This window comes from Colobus angolensis, unplaced genomic scaffold (assembly GCF_000951035.1).
Source record: "Colobus angolensis palliatus isolate OR3802 unplaced genomic scaffold, Cang.pa_1.0 Scaffold104, whole genome shotgun sequence".
In the NCBI taxonomy this organism is placed as follows: domain Eukaryota; kingdom Metazoa; phylum Chordata; class Mammalia; order Primates; family Cercopithecidae; genus Colobus; species Colobus angolensis.
Window position 1 is genome coordinate 9,158,267 of NW_012111364.1, and position 11,244 is coordinate 9,169,510.

Sequence of the window (11,244 nt, forward strand, 5' to 3'; positions counted from 1 at the left end):
TTGGGAAGCTGAGGAGAGATCACTTGAGCTCAGGAGTTCAAGGCTGCAGTGCACCACAATCACACCACTGCACCCCAGCTTCAGCAACAGACTAAGACCCTGTCTCTTAAAGAAATGTATCTATATAGCAAAAGTTATCAGGGCTTCAAGGAGAAATTTGACAATGCTACCATCTATAGGCTATGTCATATATTTATCAATGATTGAGACAAGCAGACAAAAAGATAACAGAATTATGTGAACACTGCAATTTACACACTGGATCCAACAAATGGAAAATACATTTTTTTGCCAAGCACACATGAAAAATTGTCCATGTTCCTAATAAACCTTAAAGCAAGCCTCACATAATTTCAAAGAATTAGTCTCATATAATTTCAAAGAATGAGACCAACGATACCCTCAGATTATAATGCAATTTCATTGGGAATTATCAAAATAACTTTAATAAAACCTACATATTTTGAAACAAAAATAATGCATGGGTCAAAAAAGAAATATGCTGGAAACTAGAAAATACTTAGAAAACTTGTGGGAAATGTCTAAAGCTCTAGTCGAAGATAACTACTTATAAAACTTACGGGAAATGTCTAAAGCTCTAGTCGAAGATAACTATAGCAGATCTAAAAGGTTTGATAGCTGAACACTACCAAACACTCGATAGATAATTTCAGTTTTATATATACAATGTTGGAGAATAAATAAAAGAAACACTCCACACTAATTTCACAAAACTAGTATAACTGATATGGACAGGCGGCAGAAGGGTGGGGTCCCTGGCGAGGGCTCTACCCTCAAGCCTGGACCCACAGCCCTAAATGTGAACAGGCTGTTTTTGCACCCAAATGTTGCCTTTTGGCCCACTATGTCCCCCTATTCTGTGCCCATATAAACCCCAAACCCCAAGCTCCACGAGCAGAAGAGTGGCAGAGCAGCAGAACGGCACAGCAGAGGAGAGAAGAGAGGAAGCATCTGAGTGTCGAGGGGAGTTTGGCTGGGGACAGTCAGGGAGGAGATTGGTCATGGGACAGCCGAACCCCAGGCGAGGATCATCTTCCCACTCCTTCCCCTCTCCAGCTCCCCATCTATATTAGTTCATTTTCATACTGCTGGTAAAGACATACCCGAGACAGGGTAATTTACAAAGAAAAAGGGGTTTAATGGACTCACAGTTCCACGTGGCTGGGGAGGCCTCACAATCATGGCAGAAAGCAAAAGGTACGTCTTACATGGCGTTAGACAAGAGAGAATAAAAAAAAAAATCAAGTGAAAGGGGTTTCCCCTTATAAAACCATTAGATCTCATAAAACTTATGCACTACCATAAGAACAGTATGGGGGAAACTGTCCCCATGATTCAGTTCTCTCTCATCAAGTCCCTCCCACAACACATGGGAATTATGGGAGCTAAAATTCAAGATGAGATTTGAGTGGGGACACAGCCAAACCATATCACCATCCCACTGAGAGCCACCTGACTCAATAAAATGTCCACATTCACCATCTTTCAAGTCCATGTGACCTGATTCCTCCTGGATGCTAGACAAGAATTCAGGATGCACTGGGTGCAGAAACCCAAAAAGGCTGTCACACTGACTCCACTGAGCTATTTAACACTTAAGTCATTCCCAGACGGCAGGGCTAAAAGAGCACTGTAACGTCCCTAGACACTGCTGTGGGGCCAGAGGCCAAAATCACTCACCCCAGCTCCTGCACCTGCTCACCTGCATACTCCCCCTCCCGTAAGATATTTGAGTTCATGGCAGCAAACAAGTCACACTCTGGTTGCAAGTCCCACAAAGGGGTCCGGGAAATTTTCCTGTCTCATAACCATAATGTCAAATTTTGACAAGGAATATACAAAAAAGGAAAATTACAGAACAATCTCACTCATGAACATGGATTTTAAAAAATCCTAAACAAACACAACAGCAAATCAAATTCAGGAATATATAATAAAAGACAATATATCATAATCAAACTTCCAGGAATGTGAGCTTGGTTCAAACACTGAAAAATATATACTCATTTCAATCATCTCAATTAAGGCAAAAAAATGCACTTGATCAAATTCCATAACCATTCAATTAAAACACTTATCAAACTAGGAATAGAAGGAAAATTCCTTAACCTAATAAACAGAAATTCAAGTTGGGAAGGACTTCGTGAAATGCTCCTTAAAGCAAGCTGAATCTCATGGAGGTATACTCTTGCCTGTCCACTTCTCTGCCACATGAAATGTGGATTTACTTGATAGCTGAATCTCCATCACTTACCTGGCCTATAAGGTAACCATAAATATGGAACTAGATATTGAACACAGAAGTACAGAAAGACAGAAAGAACCTGGGGCCCTGAGTCTTAGTGGCAATACCACATAAGTACTAAGTTGCACAGCTGTGGACTTCTTTCACATGTAAGAATAACCATTTGTGCATTAAAGATACTTTTGTTTATGCAGCCAGACTCCATCTTGACTTAAACACTTTCTATTCAAAATGGTACTGAAGGCTCTATCCTAGGCAAAAGGTAAGAAAAATACATAAAATATGTAAGAATGCTTAAGAAACAAAACTATAATTATTCAAATATGAATAGAAAATTCCAAAAAAACTGATAGAAAATTCTTAAAATGGCATTTCTATATACCAAAACAATCAGTTAAAATCTTTAATTTAAAAAATGATACCATTCATAATAGCAACACAAAAAAAGGTATCTAGGAATAAATCTAAGCTAAAAGTCAAAATTTTTATGTAGAAAAGTATGAGACTTTTTGGAAAGATTTTAAGGGACCAAAATGGCTCAAGAATAGTAAGAGTTGACATTCAGCTGTTACTTTTCCTGAAATACTTCCAAGGATTCAGTGCAATTTTGATCCAAATTCCAACACAGTTTTTCATGGAAATTCGTAAGCTACATTCTATATGGAACAGCAAAGAGATAAAAATAACCAAGACATTCCTGGGAACACAGCCCCAGACATCAAAAGTTATGATAAGGCTACACTATTAAAGAAAATAGGTTGTGGTTCAGGGACAGAAAAATAGATCCATAGAACAGAATTGACTCCACACATATCTGTAAACTTAAGGTGACAAGTGAAGGTCAGTGGCAAAAAGGTGATACAGTCAAATCACATTAGGACAATTGAAATTAAAACAAAACAAAGAGATTGAAAACCTATCTGACAAAATACATGAAAAGTGAATTCTAGATGACGGACTATTAAATATGAAAGGCAAAACTCTAAAAATTTTAGGAAAAATAGAATACCTTTAAGAGTATGTATGAAAGAATTCGTAAGTGAGATTTTACGAATTCTCCTATATTAAACTTAAGGGGGAAAAGGTTTGACTGTATTAAAAGAGGTCTTTCTACTTTAAAAAAAAAAAAGGACAGAATGAAGGAAGAAAATGGAAAGACAGGTCAAAAACGGACAACACTTGTACCATTACAATATCCCACTCATACAAAGCTGTTAAAAGTCAGTAAGAAAAAGAAAAATCAAGGAATAAAAGACAAACATAAATAGCCAATAAAAATCTGAAAAGATGTTCAACCTTATCAGTAATCAGGGAATGCAAATTAGGGTCACGACAAAAAAACATTTCATATCCATCAAATCGGGGAAAAAACTTCAAAGGTTGCCAAGAATATACAATAACTGTAACTCTCTTATATCCAGGTAAGATGGTAAACTGGTACCACCATTTGGGGAAATCATTTTTTTAATTCTAGTGGCAGAGATCCAAGTTACCCCAACTTACTGGTGGCCTATCCTTACGGGTCAGTAGCAACTTCAGTCCTTGCCTCCTCAGAAGAAAAATTTGACTGAGGGTCATAAAGCAGAAAAAGAGACCTTGGCAAGTTCCAGTGCAGGAATGGAAGTTTACTTAAAAAGGCATTAAAACAGGAAAGAAAAAAAGGTGTGCTTGTTAGAAACATAAGCAGGAATGTGAAGGTTAAAGAGAGAAGGTCAAGTATCCCACTTAACAGTTGATCCTGACTTTTTTTTTTTTTTTTTTTGAGACGGAGTCTCGCTCTGCGGCCCAGACTGGAGTGCAGTGGCGTGATCTCGGCTCACTGCAAGTTCCACCTCCCGGGTTCACGCCATTCTCCTGCCTCAGCCTCCCGAGTAGCTGGGACTACAGGTGCCCGCCACCACGCCCGGCTAATTTTTTGTGTATTTAGCAGAGACAGGGTTTCACCATGTTGACCAGGTTGGTCTTGAACTTCTGATCTGAGGTGATCCACCCGCCTCGGCCTCCCAAAGTTCTGGGATTACAGGTGTGAGCCACTGCGCCGGCCCGATGCTAGGAGTTTTGTAAGTTTGTCTCTTTCCCATGGTTCTTCCCTTAGGATAGGCTGCCCGCAGGCACAGAGCCCTCCTTAGCCTTGGGAAGTGTTTTTAGGAAGTTACACGCACACCCATCTGAGACTTTCTTCCTTTTTCCGGTGGAGTGTACCTGGAAGATCAGACTTTCATACTTTACCATCTTTGTCTCTTAATATGCATGCCCAGGAAGCTGTTTCTCCCTCGGGTCTACATTCAATTAACACTTTGATAACAGGTGTGGACCATCAGGAAATGGCCTCTCCCTGGCGCTGCCGAATTGTCATTTTTAGAGAAGCAAATTCGATAACTGCCAAACCATCACCCGACATTTCTAGTGGGTTGGGGCTCAGCCCACTACTGCCCCGCTCATGCCTACCTGTAACAAAATAAAAACATGCTCTACATACATTCGTCAATATAGATGAAACTCAAAAAGAAACAAGTCAGAAGATATATGTTTCTATTTATATAAAAGTCAAAGATTGGCAATATTAAACAACATACCATTTAGAAATGCCTGCATGTGTAATAACACTATGTAGAAAGGCTTAGGAAGCTTAACACAAATTTCAAGATAGTGTTTACTTAAGGCTGTAGCAAGGAGGGCTTAACTGGGGAAATGCAAACTGGTAAAATTTACTGGTAACTGGTAAAGTTCCATTTCTTCAGCTGAATGACAGGCCCCATGGATTCATTTCATTTCTCTCAAAACTATGCAAATCGGCTAGCTATACTTTTCTCTGTACATCATATATTTCGTAATATTTTAAGTGACTCCAAAATATGCAAAAAAAACTGTTTTAAATTATCTTCTTGCTCATCTCCCTGTTTTAAAAGAAAGCCTTTGCTTAAAAGTGGTCGTTTTCACTGCAAGTAAACAATGACATTAACATCTGGTACTCTCAGGACTGCTCTTTAAAAAAAAAAAATCGCTATTACAGGGTGCGTACCAAGGCTCACACCTGTAATCCCAGTACTTCGGGAGAGAGAGAGGGGAGGGAGGGATCGCTTGAGCCCAGGAGTTTGAGATAAGCTTGGTCAACATGGCGAGGCCCCATCTGTACAAAAAAAAATATATATATATATATAAGCTGGGTGTGGTGGTATGTGCTTATAGTCCCAGCTACTTGCAGGCTGAGGTGAGAGGATCGCTTAAGCATAGGAGTTAAAGGCTACAGTGAGCTATGAGCATGCCACTGCACTCCAGTCTGGGTGACAGAGCAAGATCTTGCCTCAAAAAAAAATGCTATTAAAGACATTCATGTGTGTACTCTCCCCTGTATAATGCACATCAACTTGCTTTGCAAAACAATGCTAAAGTACAAAAGACTTAAAGCTTTAATACAAAATGGACTTTATTGACTTGTACCAATACAACCACAACTTTTTTATACACCACTGACACACATTCTACATCTGTTTAATGAAATCCTTTAAACTACTGTTAGTAAAACTAAGACAAACTTATTAAGTGCCAAGTAAACACTAAGGGAGACTATCATTTAATTATCGTACATGAGATTCCAATCTTAAATTGCCACGTCAAGTCTCAAATCGGATTTTTTTGCTTAAGGGAATTTGAACGACAATTCTGTAACTTTGGGCAAATTCACACTCAGTTTCCACAAAGTTATAATACCCAATTAAAACTTCTGTCCAATTTCCACAGTACCGTTTGACGGTATTTTTATGCGCATTCATTCTAGAACATTGCTGGCAAGGCCGCCGGCTTCGGGTCACAAGATGAGCCAGGGACAGATTGGAGACTACCCCCACTCTCCCAGGAATCAGTTATCTTCCAGACCTCCAGATCGCCCTCCAGAGTCTCGCAGTGTGGAGGGCAACGACAGAAAGACTGCTGAGGGGGTTTAAACTGTTGAGTCAAACATACGGCCAAAAGTTCGAGTCAACTGGGACCTTGCAAATCATTCCGCCTAACCCTTCGTTTTGCGGATGGGGAAAATACGCCTCACAAGGGAGAACCTTAGCTCGGGGAACACTAACTCGGGGTCTAACAACGATTTAAGCTTGTCTCCTCTGATAGTGGCCAGCAGTCCTTCTCCGTTACCCATCCTTAAGTGCTTCTATTGGCTCCCAACACGGAGGAGGTAGCGAGAGAACCGGCCCCTCCGCAGTGTGGCCAGGTTGGGCTAAAAAACGTCTTAGAAGTAATCGAGTCACTCTCTCTTCTTACAGGTGGAGAAACTGGAAAAAGTAGAGTGACGCAGCGAAGGGAGTAAATCGACCCTCAGCCAACAAGTGGCAAAAGCCTGAAGAAAGTGATCAAGAGCACTGATGACCCCTCTCCCCATCTCCAAAGGGGAGGGTATCACAACCCCGACGCCACACCACATATCATTCAGCAAAACTCCCGCGCCTCCCACGCAGAACGGGGAAGAGGGAAGGCGGGGCAACAGTAACAGCTGGTACGCAGCACCCACAGCACCGCGGCAGCAGCTGGTACCGAAATCCCGCCTAGCTCTTTTGACTCTGTCCGCGGGAAGAATGGGGTAATAGTAAGGCTGCGGCGCCTCCCGCGAGAAGAGGTACCTGGGGCTCGCGCCGCAGTCCCCCGCCGCACCGGCACCGGAGCTCCACACCCCACTTCCGGGGTCAAGTCCCCGCCGAGAATCCTGTGATCGCAGAAGAGTAGCCTCAGGTTCCGCCCCTATCCAAGCCCCGCCTCCACTGCCTCTCGCCCTGTATCAGGCAACTTCCAGGACGCCGTGCGTCACTAAGCAGCCAATCTCCACTTCCGGACGCATCCCGCCCCTTCTCCACCCCTTTCAGAGACAGCGCGATTGCGATTTAGGTTTCCGCCATTTAATTGGCGAAGCTGGAGCGCTAGTCTTCGCTGATTGGTGCCGGGAAATCTGACCCATAGACACCCGCGGGGCGCACAGTTTCAGTAGTCCGTGGGTTTCCCGCCAGCTGCAGTCTTGGACCATAATCATGGTGGACACGATGGAGTTACCGAGGTCGCGCATCAACGCTGGCATGCTAGCTCAGTTCATCGACAAGCCTGTCTGCTTCGTAGGGAGGCTGGAAAAGGTATGCGGGTTCGCAGTCATGGGCTCCCCTGTCCGTAGCTGGAGGGAGGGACCCCGTGACCGCCTGGGTGGCGGATTCTGAGTGGATAACGGGGGATGAAAAAGGACGGAAAGCCTCAGATCACTGCGCTCCCGAATCCTGTATTTTGCAAAAGGAGACTTTTTGGAAATTCTTTACCCGTTGTAGCCCCATTTTGGCGCCTCTTTTGTGACACGGAAACAAGGTGTTTTCAGATGCTCTGCGTTCTAAATTCCAGTGCCCGTCGCCTCCGTTCTGGTCGTGCTTACGTAAAGGAAATTATAAACACGACTCCCATATCTACCTTCAGATTTCTTAGTTTACTCAGACGTGATGGACGCCAACAAAACTAATCCGCTGGTTTCCTTCTCTTCTGAAATTACTTCTTTTTGCAAACCTCGTTTCCTCGTAATCGCTTCTCTGTAAAACATGCCTGGACTGTCCGCTTTGGGTCCCGTAGTAGCGAGTTATCTAACCCCACTATTAAAGTGAAGTTCCCTCATTCTACAGGCGAGAAACAGGCCCAAAGTCTTGGAATCAGTGACCTGAAAAGCTGAGGAAAAGAAAACTATTATATAAAGACTTATTTAGTAGCTCATTTCATCCACACATCCTTTTCCTTAAATGAGTGTTGGTCTGACTTGCCAAGTAGGGAAACTGAGTATAAGTGGTAGGTGGTTGACTAAAATGCTCAGAAGCTCAGCAAGTGGCAAAGGTAGCATTCAAACGCGATCTGACAGCGCTCTTTACAGCTGCTTCCCAGGAGTAGGACACAGATATTCTAGCAACCAGTTCTCCTTTTACTTCATCATGCCTGATTTTTAAAACATACCCTCCATGGGATATGTGCTAAATCATGAGTGCCAGCAGCTTTCACTTTTTGATAGGGTGGGCTTCCTTTGATCTGTTATTAGAATAGGGTTGCCATATTTAGCAAATACAGAACCTACTTATACACTACAAAAAAAAAAAAATCCTTGTTTATCTGAGATTCAAAATTAACTGTTTTCCATGAAGAGATTTGGTAACATAAGATTATAATTTGAACTAATAAGTTGAATAAACTGAATGAATAGAACGAATAAACTGTTCAAAAAACAGTTGATTTGTGCTCAACTAAGGATCAATGTACTCATCTTTTGTCAAACTTTTTTGTTGTTGTTTCAGTGAGATTTTAATCTTATGTTTCGTTTTTAGATTCATCCCACTGGAAAAATGTTTATTCTTTCAGATGGAGAAGGAAAAAATGGAACCATCGAGTTGATGGAACCCGTATGTTTAAATATTAATAAGTCTCATATATAGTATAGTTAATTCATCTGGATTTGGTTTGTTGCCGATGTTTCTAATTTTTTGGAATGAATTCAAAAAGGATGAGCTGGTAAAACGTCCCTGGCTCTAAAATTAAATTCTTGTACTATTCTCTCATTATATTTCCTTTTACATTTTTAACCAATGATTTTTTGGGTTTCTTGATTTTTGAACATATCCCATAAATACTGGATAACAATTCTCATTCCTTATGAAAGACCATAAAATCACATAAGAAAAATTTAATTGCTTTTTTCTTCCTCAAGAGGTTTTTTGTTTTGTTTTTGTTTTTTGTTTTGAGACAGGGTCTCACTCTGTTGCCCCAGGTGGAATGCAGTGCCACCATTGTGGCTCACTGCAGCCTTAGCCTCCCGAGATCAAGTTGCTCCCATCTCAGCCTCCCCAGTAGCTGGGACTACGGGCATGCTCAACCATGCCTGGCTAATTTTTGTTTTGTTTTGTTTTTCGTAGAGATGGAGTCTTCCTATGTTGCTCAGGCTGGTCTTGAACTCTTGGTCTCAGGCAATCCTCCTGCCTCGACCAGCCCCTCAAGAGTTTTAAATTTTATTTTATTTTCTATTTTTGTTCATATATTTCAGTTTTCACTTATTTATTTTTGCATTTTATGTTTAACATACTTAAAACTTGTTTTGGCATTTTGTCAAGACAAATCCATATGCTATTTGGTTAATGTATACAGAACACATTGTGAAATACAGATTATAGAAGATTCCTCTCATAGGAAATTACTGCTTATAGAAATGCTGGACATTTTCAATAGTGATTTCGGCTTTAACTTGAATTGTAGCTTTGGACTTGAAGCTACTACTAAATGTAACAGGAATGTTAACATGCTGACAGTTAAGTACTCAAACATTTGTTAACAAGTTACATTTTAACTTTTGCATTGGTAATTTTTAAAATTACTTTGTTACTTGAAGTGAAAGATTAGGAACCTGTATAACAGTTTCCCAAATTAATTGTCAACTGAAAATGTGATAACACCAAATTGATGTCTTGTTCTGTGTCTTAGCTTGATGAAGAAATCTCTGGAATTATGGAAGTGGTTGGAAAGGTAACCACCAAGGCCACCATCTTGTGTACATCTTATGTCCAATTTAAAGAAGATAACCATCCTTTTGGTAAATAAAGCATTCTAGTATTGACTGGTTTTATGTAATTAGCAGGAAAACTTTTTATTTTTAATATGATATATATTGATCTAGAGATTTAGTACTGCTATATTTTCAATTTCTATAGAATTTTGTGATCCTAAAGGAAAATGGGGGTACATTTTGTTTTGACCTGCTTCTAAGTAGTGCTTATATATGTAAGAAACTCAGTAAAGATTAATTAATATTTGTCGAAAGATAATATTTTTAATATAACAAAAATAGTATTAGTTTTTTTGTTGTAATATATGAATCGAAGGAACTGAATAATGCATAACACCCAAACACTACCAGGCAGAAACTGCCTGTATAATGAACATCAAAATGGATGGTACTCCCATGTCTTTTTTTTTTTTTTTTGGCATCACAGTTCAATACAAGAATCCATAATCCATATGTCCATTTCTAGAAATTCACTTCCAAAAGGGTGAGAAAAAGGAAATAGGTAAAAATATCTTAGATAATAATTGATGTTACAACTTTCCACTGTAGATTAAATGTTTGCTTAAATATTTCTTTCAGATCTTGGACTTTACAATGAAGCTGTGAAAATTATCCATGAGTTCCCTCAGTTTTATCCTTTAGGGATTGTGCAAAATGATTGATCGTGAAGGATTTTCATATAATTGCAAATGAGCTATATTAAAGACTATTAAAGGAAGCCCCTCTTGTTTGAGGGAGAGACTTTTGTGCTTTCTCATATTTAATTTACTCTTTTTAAGATATTCCAACCTAGAGTTTTTGATGGAACTGATGTATTGACAGTTCTCACCTAAGTCCTTTTATAAAGAATTGCTACTCCAATATATGGTCAGATTAGATGCAAGAATAAAGCAGTTGTCTGAGTTTAGGTTTCTATTTTATTAATAAAAACTAAAATGGTATATACTATTGGTCTTTTCATTTTCATTGTTTTAGTTATGTATTCAAGCACAAACTTGAAATTTCATAGCTGTAAGGTCAAATTTAAACCTACCAAATAAAACCTTGGGTCAGCAGTGTTAGGGATTTACTCACCTTTTCCCAAACTATACCATGATAATTATTTCCTTGATACTCTACTTATAAAATGAATTAGATGACATTAAAAAGGCAAACAGAGACTGGGTGCGGTAGCTTACTCCTGTAATCCCAATACTTTACAAAGCCGAGGCGGGTGGATCACCTAAGGTCAGGATTTCGAGACCAGCCTCACCAATATAATGAAACCCCGTCTCTATTAAAAATACAAAAATTAGCTGGGCATGGCGGCAGGCACCTGTAATCTCAGCTACTCAGGAGACTGAGACAGGAGAATCGCTTGAACCCAGGAGGCAGAGGTTGCAGTGAGCCGAGATTGTGCCATTGCACTCCA

At 40.1% G+C, this 11,244-nt stretch overlaps 2 protein-coding genes across 7 annotated transcripts in view; one reads left to right on the forward strand and one right to left on the reverse strand.

Annotated features, from left to right (window-relative positions):
• UMAD1 (UBAP1-MVB12-associated (UMA) domain containing 1) overlaps window positions 1-7,074 on the reverse strand; it is a 239,401-nt gene extending 232,327 nt beyond the window's left edge. The window contains exons 1-3 of one of the 5 annotated variants that reach the window (XM_011943112.1): window positions 6,889-6,999; window positions 6,006-6,211; window positions 5,248-5,251 (exon numbers count right to left, since the gene is read on the reverse strand). Coding sequence is in view for 1 of the 5 variants with exons in the window: in XM_011943092.1 (XP_011798482.1) it covers window positions 6,006-6,035 (30 nt within the window). In the remaining 4 variants the exon portion in view is untranslated. Of the gene's footprint in view, window positions 1-5,247; window positions 5,252-6,005; window positions 6,610-6,861 lie in introns of those variants that run through there. The other 4 variants (XM_011943102.1, XM_011943128.1, XM_011943121.1 and 1 more) reach the window with 4 other exon arrangements.
• Window positions 7,075-7,080: 6 nt separating this feature from the next.
• On the forward strand, window positions 7,081-10,820 carry RPA3 (replication protein A3, 14kDa). Of its 2 annotated transcripts, none has more exons than XM_011943142.1 (4): window positions 7,081-7,389; window positions 8,605-8,679; window positions 9,752-9,860; window positions 10,413-10,774. In XM_011943142.1, exons 1-4 carry the CDS (start codon window positions 7,291-7,293, stop codon window positions 10,493-10,495), a joined length of 366 nt encoding a protein of 121 aa, XP_011798532.1. In that variant the 5' UTR covers window positions 7,081-7,290; the 3' UTR covers window positions 10,496-10,774. The 2 variants fall into 2 exon arrangements, with proteins under 2 accessions (XP_011798532.1, XP_011798541.1); XM_011943151.1 differs by lacking the exon at window positions 7,081-7,389 and adding an exon at window positions 7,712-7,767 and having other exon boundaries at window positions 10,413-10,820.
• The last annotated feature ends 424 nt before the right edge of the window (window positions 10,821-11,244 follow it).

What these genes read in the sequence shown, in the direction of transcription:
- RPA3 (XM_011943142.1), top strand. Translation starts at nt 7,291, where the DNA reads ATGGTGGACACGATGGAGTTACCGAGGTCGCGCATCAACGCTGGCATG. An exon ending in CCATCGAGTTGATGGAACCC is followed by an intron (nt 8,680 to 9,751) that starts GTATGTTTAAAT and finishes TCTGTGTCTTAG; the next exon opens with CTTGATGAAGAAATCTCTGG. An exon ending in AGAAGATAACCATCCTTTTG is followed by an intron (nt 9,861 to 10,412) that starts GTAAATAAAGCA and finishes TATTTCTTTCAG; the next exon opens with ATCTTGGACTTTACAATGAA.